The sequence below is a fragment of the Panthera pardus genome, unplaced genomic scaffold, assembly GCF_024362965.1.
Source record: "Panthera pardus isolate Hobbes unplaced genomic scaffold, ASM2436296v1 HiC_scaffold_11, whole genome shotgun sequence".
Taxonomy (NCBI): domain Eukaryota; kingdom Metazoa; phylum Chordata; class Mammalia; order Carnivora; family Felidae; genus Panthera; species Panthera pardus.
The window spans coordinates 86044917-86059190 of NW_026526666.1; the positions used below are offsets into that span (position 1 = coordinate 86044917).

The following is a 14274-nucleotide window of genomic DNA, read 5'->3' on the forward strand; positions in this document are numbered from 1 at the left end:
TCTTTAAAGTACTTTGAGTTCCTGGAACAAAGTTAAAGTTATGCAGAACAGGGAAGGGTTAGAGTAACTTCTGCCCCCTTGCTTACCGACACCACGGGGACTCCAGCACAGAGGAATCTGTCTCAGGGTAGGGATAGAATAAGGGTCTGGTCATCTTAAGTATGAGTAGAGGACCGTGCCCCACCCCACCACCCCACCCCCAGGACTACCAGCCCCTGCTGTCAAGCCCTCTCTCCCAGTCTGGGCAGTGGCCTCTAGCCCTCTTTCCCACTCACTGTCCCTCTTCAAGGAATGAGCTTGGAATCATGGGAAACCGGCCCTGGGTTGGGGGTGCCAGGCCTCCAGGGCCTAGCCCTTGCCTCTGGGTGTGATGGGACCTGGTCAGGCAGACAGTTCTAGGACCCTGAGGTCTGGGCACTACTCACAAGGGGCCAGGCGGGGGAGTAGGGGTGCCTGGGGGAGGCGGGTTGCACGCAAGGCATGCTGGGCCCCCTCGGTGGGTGGGTGGGGGGGAACAAAGCTGGCATCGAGGCCTCAGCTAAAATTAGCCGCTTCCCTGCGCGGGAGCGAGCATGCCTGCCAGCCGCCCAGATCGCCGCTGCCTCGGCAGGCCATCTGTCGCCACGTTTTGCTCAGTCCCCCAGGGCTCCCCCAGCTCCAGCCATCCCCAGGGGCTAGAGGGACTCTGCTCTGAGACTGTCCCTGGCCAGGGCTCTGGGCTCTGCTGCTGTCATGCTGTGTGACCTCAGGCTAGGCCTGTCCCTCTCTGGGCTCCTGGACAACAAGCAGACTCTGCACACTGACATTCCCACCCAGTCCTTCTAAGCACCAGATCCAGGCGCTGGTCATAGGCTGGTTTGTGGGCTGCCTCCTCCCTTAGATCTGGCCCTCTGGTCCAGTGTTTGAAGATGAGCCGAGTGGGGTTTAGGGTAAAGGTCGGGATGTATAGCAGACTCCTGTCAGTTTCCTTGGTCTTGACGCTAGGGCAGCTCTGTGGCCAACAGCACCCCAACAGCCTCCCCTTCCTCCCACCCAACTCATTATTGACCTCCAAGCAGTCTTAACAGAAACAGCTCCAGGTGGGAAACTAGGGCTGGAGACTGAGTTCAGCTGCTACGAACTTGCTCCATGGCTTGGACAAGTCTCTTACCCTCTCTCTTAGTCTATTTTCCCCCCTCAGTAAGAAGCTCCCATTTTTTGAGCACCTGCCCGCTTCATATCACATTGTCTTGTGAGGCTGACATTACCATCCCCGCTTTACAGCTGAAGAAACTGAGGTACAGAAAGCTGAGGTTCCTTGTGAGGAAGCAGTGGAGTCAGGGACCGGACTGCTGTGTCCTCCTTCCCATGGCCCCCAATGCTCTGCTAGCTGGTCTCCAGCCTCAGCTTCTTTCTGGCCCTTCCCTCGCTGCTGCCCCTTCCCCCTCCCCAAAAGCCATAGAGACTGAGCTGCTGCTCCAAGGTCACTCAGCTTGGCCTGGGAGGAGCTCAGACTTGAACCCAGGCCCCTTGGCTCCTGGCCTCCCTCACTCTCTGGCCAGCGGGCTGGGCCTGTTCCCCGGGTGAGTCATGCCCCTGGACTTTGGCCTCCTTGTCAGGCTCTGTGGCCTGAATTTGGAGAGGGGGCCTTCATAAGGACTAGGGGCTCCGTGCAGGTCTGAAGCTGTCATCACACTCCCTCCTCAGTCCCGGGCCCTAAGGACATGGTAATAGCAGCCTCTAATCCACCTCCCCACCACCCATCTCTGAGAAGTCTTAACAGGAACAGCTAGCTCCTCAGGCCTCAGCAATAGCTGTCCCTCCACCACTCGTGCTGCCCCCTTCCTAGATCACTACATTCAATTAGAAATGGGGCAGGGGTGGCAGCTTGGGGAGGTGGCATTTCCAGGTCGTCCGTGTGGCCAGGCAGCTTCCTTCCCAGGACTCATCTACCGCAGCGCCAGGCAGACAGGTTACCCAGGAGGGAGGCCACAGCGCCTCCCCTCCTGGTGTCCAGGGACCAAGGTCACGCCCAGAGCCCTGTGCGCCTCCACCTCCTCCTGGGGCCAGTGGTGTTTATCACTGGGGCAACATGCGGCTGTGCCCGGCTCTGGCAGTGCTGGGGTGACATTCATGCCCTGTGAGCTGTGACGCCTCTGCAGGCAGAGGACAGCACCACCCAGGCTGGCGACAGTGATGGGGGAGCAGTGGGGGTGGGTTGTCACCTGTTCTGAAGCAGTAAGGGGGTGATATGTTGTGTGCCCCTCCAGCAGTCTGAAGGGAGGACTCATGGGGAAAGGGTGAGGTTGTGGGCAGGGGTCCTCTATACCTTCCTCACACCTGGGAGGTAAGGCTTTGTGTGTGTGTGTGTGTGTGTGTGTGTGTGTGTGTGTGAGAGAGAGAGAGAGGGGGGGGGGTTCTCTGCATTTCACATCCCATCGTGGGTGTAGGAGTGCCTGGCTGCATGTTAGTTACACCATTGTGAGGGTGACAACCTGTGTCCCTATCTCCTGTTGTCTGGGGGTATCAGATGTGCCCATCTCACACTTTGGGCGAAGTGACAGGTTATGTACTTCGCTCATCCTGTTAGGCGGGTAGTTACCAACCCATACGCCTGTCTCTGACTGTTGGGTATGTGTGAGATGTCACCATGTGCCCATCTCATGCTGTTGTGGGGAGTGACATGTGTGATTATCTCATGCTGTTGGGAGGTTGTCAGTAACTTGGGAGCTTGTCTCTCACCCTAAAGAGACAACATGTTGCCCAGTGGTATGGGGCCCACAGTTGGCGGGGCCTTCCCGTGTAGACCACAGGACCCCAAAGGGCTGGCCAGGGGAAGCATTCAGAGCCGTGAGCACAGGGACAAGTGTGAGGGCGGGGGGGGGGGGGGGGGGGGGAGTGTCTGAGTCCCACATGACCTGCCTTCTGACCCATGTGCCAACCCTTGGGACTATTTCCCAGAAGGAAGGACCCAGTGTTTTTCACACGATGTGGCAAGCGGCCTCTGGGGCTGGGACAGAGGTGACTGGGGAGGTGGGGCACCAGGCAGGGTTGGCGTGGGGGTCTGTGTCCCTGCAGGCGTGGGGGGACCCCAGTCCCTGCCTCTTCTGCCCCTGAAACTGTTAAACTAATTAAGGCTGTGGAGCCGCAGGATTAATCGGGGCAGCTCAGCGCGGGCCGGGAGCTCAGGTAGTCGATTAGTGCGCCGCGGAGGATATTGGATTTCTGAACCGCAAGTCAGCACTATTCGGCCTGTTATCTCGCCGAGGCTCGAGGGTCAGGAGGCGGGAGGCTCCGGGCGTGCTGGCCGCCCCCACCCAGCAGCTTTCAGCGTCCACTCCCCCTGCCCACACGCCACCGGGGCCATCTCCGTGCCCTCACCCAGTCCCTCTCCGGGTGTGCCCTGCATCTCGCCCCCCTGTCACCCTCCCAGTCCCTCGACCAGTGCTGATCTCCCTTCTCTGTCCCTCCTAGTCTCACTCACACTCTGCCTGGGGACACCCACTCCCGGGCCTCTGACCTGTGTCTCCACCTTCCCGTCCACTGTGGCTGTCCCCCACCCTCTGAGCCCCTCCCCATCACCAGTCTCTGCCTCTCTGGCTTTTGTGTTCTTGTGTGCCTGTCATGCAGTTTCTGTCTGTCACTGCCTGTCTGTCTCTCATGTCTCTCTGTCTCAGTTTCTCTCCCTCCGTGTGTCTGTGTATCATTCTCTGTCCCTCTCTGTCTTTTCCTTTCCCTCTGGGGTTCAGTCTCCCTCTCTTTCTCTCTCCCACTCCTTTTCCCTCTCTCTCTCTCTCTTCCTCTCTCTCTCTCTCTCTCTTGTGTGGTCTCGGCTGGTGTCTGCAACCAGAACAAATCTCCCCCAGCCAACACCCCCTGAACAAGGAGGCCAGAGCAGCTAATGGGAAACATGTGATTCTGCCTTGCGCCTGGAGCACCGTGAAGGGAGCCTTAGTCCCAGCTCAGCCCCCCTGCCCCCTCTCCTGCATTCCCCCCACCACACTGCCCCCCTCCCAGCATCTCCCCCAGCCTGTGCGGGCACAGTTGCAAGATCCCCAGTTATTCCCATTTCAGGGGGTGTGGGGGGAGCTGGCATTTATCAGTTGGGGAGTATCAGGTTGTGGAGGGGCTGGGAGCTCCTTAGGTCCCTCTAGCCCGCAGGGCCAGGCAGACCCCGTGCAGACTTCTTACCACCCCCCCCCCCCAACCACCACCACCATATGTAGAAGAACAGGGCCAAGATGAGCTGAGCTGTGGGGGCCTGGATGGGGGACAGCCAGTCCACCCCCACTGGAGGGCTCTGGGGCCACCCAGATTTCCATCTTTTCCGCCCTCCTGGGCCTCTGGAGAGCTGCAGAAGTGGGGGCTCCCAGAGGGCTTGGGAGCTGCCGGGCTGCATTTCTGTGCCCACCCAACCACGGGGAAAGGGGGGATGGACCAGAGGAGGGAGGCTCTGGCAGGTTGGAATTCTCCTTCTCTGCCTGTGGATAAATTGTCCCTAATCCAGGCTTGGGGAGTTGTCTGGCTCCTACAGAGAGAGAGAGAGAGGGAGAGAGAGAGAGAGAGAGAGAGAGAGAGAAGGCAGGAGATAGGAGGGAGGAGGGAACCAGGCACACAAACACAGTGACACAGACACACACTGTTTCACAAAGGGTCTCACATGCAATGCACATGCACACAGACACGCACCGAGGAGTTACACAAAGGTACTGCACAAACACTGAGGCACTATTGTGCTGACAGGCACACCATGGCACACAGACCTTCACACACATGTTGACACTGACACATAGCTATTTTGGCACACACATACAGTGATATGGCACAAGGACCCACTGACACACACAGAGGCACCCAATGACGAGGTTACACAACACACACGAGTGGACACACGCACCAGCGCATCCTGACCCACAGTAAAACAGACCCACGGGGACACCGTGACCAGACACACTGTCACACCATGACCCTGAAAGCCCAGAAAAAGGCAGAGGTAGGAGGGAGGTAACACTGATCCACAGTGACACCAGTGCCCGCAGTCACAGGCCTCGAGATTGGAAACCTGCAGGGACAGCAGAAGATCAGCCAAGCGCACCCCCCCCCCCCCACACACACACACACATCCAGAGAGCTCTGAGACACCCCCCGCCCCACACACACACATCCAGAGAGCTCTGAGACAGGCAGAAGCCGGTTCAGCTCCTGACACAGCGCGATGCAGAGAGCCAGGCAGAGCATGTGCACACACACAGGCACACTCAAACCCAACCACAGCTGGGGTCAGGGTGCTCGCACAAAGGCGGACACACATTTCTATGTCCTCATAGGCGTGCAAACAGGCTCAGCTGGACACACAAACAAAGCTGAATAGAGCCGGATCAACACAGCCACACATATAACTGAAGACACTGAACCCAGGTACACATCAGCCTTTCACACGTGCGCACGTACGCACGCACGCACACACACACACACACGGCTGACCACACAGACTATAACTGAGCAAACCTAGGATCCTATGCGTGTACACTCTTAAACACATATGTATACACACAGACATTTAGAAACACACAGAGGCCAAAAAGACCCAGGAGCCCACATACAGGTGTATTTACCCAGACAGCTGAACATTCACAAACGTTCATTTACACAGGCACGATCTCTACCACACATACAAATTCCCAGGCAACCAGAACCTGTAAGCAGTCCATGAGGCCTGGTTCCCAGACCCCCTCTGGGCTCCAGTACAGACCTCGGGGAGGCAGACAAATGGGCAGGAAGCAGGAGGGTGGTGAGAAGGGCCATGGTTATTAAAGAAAACAAGAGACCTAACCAAGTTGCTGATGGAGAAGAGTACACGCCAGCTGCATATACACCCCGCGTGGAAATCTGCATTCACCATCGCTTTGAACAGCAATTCTCACACCTGCATTATAAGTAAGCTGTTAGCATATACAGTCTCCCCAAAGCATTCCTCCCCATTCATAAGATCTCCCCATTTTGTAGATGAGAAAACCAAGAGCCAGAGAGGGTAATTGACTTGTCCGTGATCATATGGTGAGGGTTGAGCCAAGGGACTGTGACTCCCGATGGTCAGGTTCTTTCCACCGTAGCATGTGTGTTCATGTTCATGCATGTGGGTACCTACATATACAATGATACTGTTTCCCAGTAGGAACCTGGGGTTTCAAGAGACAGGCTTGCCGTTCCCCAGTGAAATGAGATTGTACCTGATTTCACTTTTTGCAAGAGTGGATCCCATCCAGGTCAGCCTCCTGGTCCCTCTAGCCGGCTCATCCTGTGACTGTGCTCATGCCTGGGGTGTTGTGTTTGCGTCCACAGATGGGAGCTTGCCTACCTGTCTACCCATTGGCCTGGACCCCAGAGCCTGCCCAGCTAAGTGCGTGCAGAGGGCCCCGGTTTCGGGGCAACTCTCAGGCTGCCGCAGGGACTACCCTGGAATCACTGGTGAAGACAGGCCTTTCCTGCTGAGTCGGACCTTGTCTGCATAGCCTGCTCAGGTAACAGTGTACAGGGAAGCCAGGTCTTTGCCTGGGCCACCACCAGGAAGTGGGGATCAGGGGGGACTTATTTCCCAGTTTTAGCAGGAATTCCACCCCCCACCCCCCAGCTTAGGCCAAAAAGAGGCCCTGGATAGAATCAAAATATATTAATTAACCCAACTTACTCAAAACTCCCCCACTATCCAGAAAGGGCAACTGAGGCCCGTGGACATACAGCAAGTCCCCACGAGTCCTGCCTCCTAGTCCGGGGACTCTTCCCGACACTTTGTTGACGGGAGACAACTGGGAAGAGAAAGGGGTTGTGACAATGACCAGAACGCAGGGCAGAGATGGAAACCAGAGTGCCTGATGTATGCAGCTGAACTCCCCCCACCCCCCCAACCCTACTGGAGTTTGTGGAAGCAGAGAGCTGGGAGGCCAAGGTGAGGTGCTGGGAGGACCGGGTCGTTCAAGTATGCTAGGTTACCCTCATAAGATGAGGTGGGGTGGGGGTACTGCCTGACTCCCTGCTTCTGGCCCAGTTTAGCCCACCCAGGCTCTAGAGCCACAGAGGCCAGGTGGGGCTGCCCTGCCCTGCAGAGGCAACTCCCTGAACTGACACATGAAGCCTCCGGGGTTCCAGGAAGCTCCCTAGAGCCCAGCCTGCCTGGGGACTCCACCCAACTTCCAAAAGAGCATTCCTGGGGCCTGAGGTCTGGGGGTGGGGCCTCCTGGGATGGTAAGGGTGGGAGGTGTGGCTATGGGAGGATGCAGGGCTGTGTGTACCCAACTGTAAATGCACAGGGCGTCTTGTGTGCCAGCACTCAGGCTGTGTGCAAACAGGTGTGTGTAGGGCTCTGTCCTTAGGTACACAGGGTTCTGTATACAGGAGTTAAATAAGTGGACGGGGCTAAGGGACGTTCGAGGGCTCGGTATGTACTACATTGGAGAGGTGAGTGTGCAGGATCCAGAGTGTATACTGGGTAGCTGCGGGGATGCTGCAGTGTTGTGTGGACCACACTGGATGGTGTATGTGTGCCGGGTGCTGGAGGGGTGTCTAGACAAGAATCTGACACACTGGGGTGATAATGTGGGCACACTGGGATGGTGTGGAATGTGCACACAGGATCTCTCCGCATGTCCCTGGGGAAGCTTGTGTTCAGGGTTCTGGGTGTACACTTGAGGGTGGTGTGTGCATGTGGCTCCATTTGTGCTTTGGAGGTGGGCTGGGCAGGCCTTCAGCTGAGCCGGGCTCAGCAGTGCCCAGCCTTGTGGCCAAATCGCTGAAGTCACTTCCTTTCCAGCAGCAACTTTCCAGGAGGAGGAGTTCTTCAGACCTGGGCGGGGAGGGGGGGGGGGTGGAACAAGGAGCTCTCAGGGGAAGGAGGTGGGCGGGGGTGAGAGGCTGTGGGGAGGGCCTGGTGGGGCTGGAGGAGGGGTGTCCTCCGGGAGACCGAAGGAAAGACTAGGACAGGAGTCTGGAAGGGCCAAGGGCAGGAGGGGATGGGGGTGGAGCAGGGCGGGAAGCACAGTCCCTGGGTGACCTCGGAGGGAGGAAGGGAGGGCCGCCCGGCAGGGTGACCCTCAGGTTCAGCCAGAGCTGGCGGTGGTGCCCGCAACACCTGGCACCCAGGGCAGGGGGCTGGCAGGGGGCGGAGTCTAGGGAAGACCTGCTTGCCAGGTGCCCTGCTCTGGGCAGGAAGGGGGTGGGCGAGGGCTGCACAAAGGAGCTCTGTGTGGCTGGGGGTAGGGTGGGGTGGGGTGTGCTATACCGTGGGGGGGCCCTGATGACTCCAGGAGGCCAGGCAGGACTTGCTTCCCCTTGGGGGCATCAGTGGCTCTAAGGGGACACCTAGTGGCAAGGGAGGGTAGTGCATTTGGATGACTGAGGTGGGAGGGGGTAGAGTAGAAGGCAAAAATTAGAACTGGTGATGAGGATTGGGACTGTTGGGGTAGGCTGCAGGGGAGGGGGCTCACTCTCTGGACAGTGTAGAAGTTTGTATCAGAGGAGCTCAACAAACCTAAATTCAGACTCCAGCCCTTCCATGTCCTGGCTGTTTATCCTCAAGGGCATTACTTAACCTCTCTGTGCCTTTATTTAAATGCCAAATAAGTGATGGCTGCCATTATTATTTTCATCATTATTCTTCTTAGTAGGATTTTGGGCTGGAGTCTGGTAGGAAGAGAATCTTTAGGCACCGTTGGGTGGGTGGGAGGGGGCTAAAGGAGATTGAGAGGGGGGCTGCATATCCTGGTGGATAAAGGCCCCAAGGGAGGTGATGGGGAAGGGCCCACAGCAGTAGTAATAGCCCCTTTGATACAATGTTTTCCCTCTGAGGACATCCCTGGGCCTTCAATCCAGGCTGGGAGGGAAATGGTGTTGGGGGGGGTGGGGGAGGAGTGTGCCGGCTGGAGAGAGGGTCATGAGGCCGGAAGTGAGAGCTGGGGCTGGCAGCCTGGCTCCCCTGGGGAGGCTGTGGGTGGGGGAGGGGGAGGCGGGCTGGGGAAGGGGTGGGGTGGTCACAGCCGCAGCGGGGGAGGGTGGGGCTGGGGACTCAAGGATGTGGGCTGGCGCTTCCCGGCACTGTGCACAGCAGGTTGGGGCCCCCAGCCCCCCTCCCAGCCTGTTGGTGTCCCCACGGGCAGGCTCAGACACACTGACCCAGAAGCAGACTGTCAGACAGAAGGACCCTTTTGACTTTGTTCACAGACATGGGATAGGTGGTGCCCTTGGGAGGGGTCCAAGAAAATGGCTGCCTGGGTGTGGTGAGGAGGGGAGCCAGCTGCTTCCCTCAGATCCTGGAGGCTGCAAGAGAGAGCAGTGGACAGAGTCAGGAGGTCTGGCAGGAGGACATGCCCAAAGGTCCTCACGGGTGGGTGGAACAGAAGCAACCACTGGAGAGGAGGTTTTCTCTTTTGCCAAGATCACACCCTTGGGCCCCAAGTGGGAGGTCTCCAGAGCAGGGAGGTTTGGTGAGCCCCACCCTCAGGAAGGGAGACATCTCAAAGACTCTCAGGGAGCCATGGGTCAACCATACTGTTGGAAATAGGACTTGGAGATTCCACAGTCTGAGCCCCTTCCCTCCTTTGTGAGGTTCTTACCCACAATCCTGCCTTCAAGACCAACAGTTGAGAGAGCCTGGCCTGGGAGGGGCCAGTCCACAGTCTACCACCAGTCATGGGAGAGAGTAGGACCCTGAGTGATGGGGTAGGCAGGGCAGGGAGGCGCAGCTGTGGCCTGGGAATTGCAAAGAGAAAAGGGACGGTGGACAGAGGGATGTTTTCTGTCTGGCTGGATAGGCAACAGAAGGGCTCTCTCCGTGCTCTTTTGTGGCCTTGGGCAAAGTCCCTTTCCCTCTTTGGATCTCAGTTTCCTCATCTGTAAAATGGGAAGAGCACAAGGTGGCACTAGAACAGTGTACCCATGGGGGAGCTGATTAAAAATACAGATTCCCAGATGTCCCTTCAGATCCGTGAGTCAGACTCCCCTGGACCAGGGCCTGGGTATCTGGAATGTTACACAGCTCCCCAGGCCCAGGGTTTGGAAGCCAAATGGCTTGGCGATTTTAAGGTTCCTCCCAGCCTTAAATTAGACCACAGCTCTAGAAGAAGGAGTGGCTGGAGGAAAGTTGCAGGAGCTTGGAGGGGAAGGAGACTTCGGACTTCGGGCAGAATTAGGAATCCTGCCACTTAAGCAGCTATGTGACATCAGGCAAGTTCTGCAACCACCACTCTGAGCCTGTTTCCTCTGTAACACAGGGATCGTAAACCATGGCTCCTGGGTTGCTGGGAAGATTCCATGGGTCATATGTGTGGAAGTGCTTTGTAGATTGCAAATCGCTGCCCACCGCAGGGGAGCGAAAGAATGTTCCTTTCCACACCATCCTGTCCCTGAGTTGGCTCTGCAGTGTTCCCGTGGGATGATAGCACTGGGCAGCAGCTGGTAGGAGTCTACGTGTGTCTGTGGGGGATCGACCCACGGGATCAGGTCAGAGCCAAACACCAAGGAGTGATCGGGGTCCAACTTTTAAGACCCTTCCCGTGGTCAGGGCCCTGAGTCTTCAGGCTCCCTTGGGAGTCAGACATGCCTGGATTTAAATCCCAGCTCTGCCCTGACCAGCTCAGGGAGTCAGTCAGTAAATATTTACGTAGCATCCAAAGCCCAGGCCCTGAGGTCAGGGGATACCGTGGTAAACAAGACGGATATAGTCCCTGCCCGTAAAGGGCCCATGCTCTGGGGGGAGACAACACCAAAAAGCCAGTCATACAAGTAATTGTTTGCAGTTGTGATAAATACTATGAAGGGGATGTGGAGACAACTCTGAGAGTAGGTAGCAGGGGCCAGACTGTGGCCAGAGGTGCGTGGGGCCGGTGGAGGGTCAGAGAGTGTCTGTCTGATAAAGGTGAGAGAGGGGTCAGACAATGGCCCTTTCCACATTCTTGTCTCTCACCCTCACTCCGCACCCTTCCTGGGTTCCACTTTTGGTCTGGAGAGGGGCGAGAGAGAACTACATGGAAAAAGGCCGGGCTCATTGCTCTGTGTACCTCGTTCATTCATTCATAAGAAATAGTAAATATTTTCTGAAGCATGCCTGTGGGCCACGTGCTGATCCGGGTGTTGGATTGGAAGTGCCTTCGTGGTTCTCACCACCTTCCAGTAGATGGTTTCCTCACCTGTAAAAGAGGGGATGATAATCACACTGATCTCAGGTTTGCAGGGGGCTTAGATGAGATCACCCACAAAAAGTGCTTGTTAGCCCATCGTCTGGCAGCAGAGAAAGTATCCCCAGAGTGTGAGCTTTTATTGTTGTTGACTCCCTGGTATGATTGTTAAACCTCTGACCTGAGGCACTCTTCGCTTTTTCTTTGCAGCTCTTATCCCAGTAATAATTAAATCAGTTATGATTATGTGATCACTGTTTGTCTACCCGGTCTTTGTGCAAAGTAGGCACTCCATAAATAATGAGTATATGAATGAATGATGTGACTTCATCTCTGAGCCTCCATTTCTTCATCTGCAAAATGGGGTTATTAATAGCCCCTACCTCACAGGATTTGTATGAAGAATTAAATGAAACGATGCCTGGACAGCTTCCAGCCCAGCGCCTGGCGCGCAGTAGGTGCTCACTAAACCTGAGCTGCGGTGGTCCTTTCCAGGCGCTGTCCACGCCCCGAGGCCTGGGCTCAGGCCGAAGCTGCTCCCCAGCACCCCCAGCTGACAGCCAGCAACCGGCAGAGCCCCCAGGCACGGGGGCCCTCTCTCTCCCAGGTCAGCCGGGTGTGTGCACTGGAGGGAGCACCGAGGGAGCCGGGGGTGGTGTGCGAAGACTGGGCCAGCGGGCAGAGGTTGGGCTGTGGCCACCAGACCATTCAGATCCTCTGTTGCCTGTCTTGTTGTCCACAGAGATCTCCAGTGTGACAGCCCAGGCGGCAGAGCCGAGGGTGAGTGGCCAGGCTTCTCCTGGAGTCCTGAGGATGGGGGCAAGAGGGAAGAGGTCATGCCCTTGATAGGATTTCCTGGCCCTCTGCGTAAGTTTGATCTGGAGTGGCCGCCCCAGTCTGCCGATGGGCTTCCCTCTCAAAGGCAGGCATCCTCTTCTCCCTGAGCCCATAGCCGGCGTCTGGAAGTGGGTGAGCTGTCACTCGGTAGAACTGGGACCCCTGAGGGGTTCACGGTGCATGGGGTAGTTTGGGAAGGGCTGGGAGTCAACGGGACGTTGGGCTTGAAGGGACTCATGGGAGAGGTGCAGGGGTTCACTGAGGACGTGGGAAGCTGAGAAGGTCTTGGGCATCGAGTGAGGGCTCTCTTGCCTGTCCTGCCCGGCAGGTCTTGGTCCCGGCTTCTCGCACCCTCATGTCAGCCCCGGCCCCGCCCGGCGGCCCGCGGAGGACAAGGTCAGGATGCGTGTGAAGCCCCAGGGCCTGGTGGTGACTTCCAGTGCCGTGTGCAGCTCTCCTGACTACCTCCGGGAGCCCAAGTACTACCCCGGCGGCCCCCCTACCCCACGGCCCTTGCTTCCTACCCGGCCCCCTGCCAGCCCACCCGACAAGGCCTTCGCCCACACCTTCTCCGAGAACCCACGCCCACCCCCACGCCGGGACCCCAGCACCCGGCGCCCACCAGTCCTTGCCAAGGGGGACGACCCGCTGCCCCCAAGGGCGGCCCGTCCCGTCTCACAGGCCCGCTGCCCCACACCCGCGGGAGACGGCAACAGCTCCCGACGTCGCTGGGACAACGGGCGGGTGAACCTGCGTCCAGTGGTGCAGCTGATTGACATCATGAAGGACCTGACGCGACTCTCCCAAGACCTGCAGCATAGCGGTGTGCACCTGGACTGCGGTGGCCTCCGACTCAGCCGCCCGCCTGCCCCGCCCCCTGGTGACCTTCAGTACAGCTTCTTCTCCTCACCCAGCCTGGCCAACAGCATCCGCAGCCCTGAGGAGCGGGCCACCCCCCATGCTAAGTCCGAGAGGCCCAGCCACCCACTCTATGAGCCTGAGCCCGAGCCTAGGGACAGCCCCCAGCCTGGTCAAGGCCATAGTCCCGGAGCCACGGCCGCGGCCACCGGTCTGCCCCCAGAGCCTGAGCCAGACGGCCCTGATTACTCAGAACTTGCTGACGCCGACATCCTTAGCGAGCTAGCCTCCCTAACTTGCCCCGAGGCCCAGCTGCTGGAGGCCCAGGCCCTCGAGCCACCATCTCCTGAGCCAGAGCCTCAGCTCCTGGACCCCCAGCCCCGCTTCCTGGACCCACAGGCTCTAGAGCCGCTCGGGGAAGCTTTGGAGCTGCCACCCCTGCAACCTCTTGCTGATCCTCTGGGGCTGCCAGGCCTGGCTCTCCAGGCCCTGGATACCCTGCCCGACTCCCTGGAGTCGCAGCTGCTTGACCCTCAGGCACTTGACCCCCTGCCCAAGTTGCTTGATGTCCCTGGCCGCCGTCTGGAGCCTCAGCAGCCCCTGGGGCCCTGCCCACTGGCTGAGCCCTTGCGCCTGGACTTGTGCTCACCCCACGGCCCCCATGGGCCCGAGGGTCACCCCAAGTACGCCTTGCGGCGCACTGATAGGCCAAAGATCCTGTGTCGCCGGCGGAAAGCTGGACGGGGACGCAAGGCAGACGCTGGACCAGAGGGCCGCCTGCTGCCCCTGCCTATGCCCACAGGGCTGGCAGCTGCCCTGGCCGAGCCCCCGCCGCCGCCGCCTCCACCACCTCCTGCCCTGCCGGGCCCAGGCCCAGTCCCAGAGCTGGAGCCAGAATCTTCCCAGACTCCAGTAGCCCCTACCCGCAAAGGCAAGTGCCGGGGTGTGCGGCGCATGGTGGTGAAGATGGCCAAAATCCCTGTATCACTGGGGCGGCGGAACAAGACCACATACAAGGTGTCATCCTTGAGCAGCAGCCTCAGTGTGGAGGGCAAGGAGCTGGGCCTGCGCGTGTCAGCCGAGCCCACCCCGCTGCTGAAGATGAAGAACAATGGACGGAACGTGGTGGTGGTCTTCCCGCCCGGGGAGATGCCCATTATTCTTAAGCGTAAACGCGGCCGCCCTCCTAAGAACCTGCTTCTGGGTCCCGGCAAGCCCAAGGAGCCAGCGGTGGTAGCGGCTGAAGCGGCCACCGTGGCAGCGGCCACCATGGCCATGCCAGAGGTGAAGAAACGGCGGCGGCGGAAGCAGAAGCTGGCATCTCCCCAGCCATCCTACGCAGCAGACGCCAATGACAGTAAGGCCGAGTACTCTGACGTCCTCGCCAAGCTGGCCTTCCTGAACCGCCAGAGCCAGTGCGCTGGGCGGTGCTCAC

The 14274-nt window shown here is 58.5% G+C and overlaps 1 protein-coding gene across 1 annotated transcript in view; it reads left to right on the top strand.

The window, feature by feature from the left end:
• Positions 1-14274, top strand: part of AHDC1 (AT-hook DNA binding motif containing 1) — a 63726-nt gene that overhangs the window by 36279 nt on the left and 13173 nt on the right. Inside the window, 5 exon segments of the mRNA XM_053898755.1 lie at positions 6322-6500; positions 6690-6925; positions 11640-11751; positions 11887-11924; positions 12310-14273. Of these exon segments, the coding sequence (XP_053754730.1) occupies positions 12384-14273 (1890 nt within the window). The 5' untranslated portion in view covers positions 6322-6500; positions 6690-6925; positions 11640-11751; positions 11887-11924; positions 12310-12383.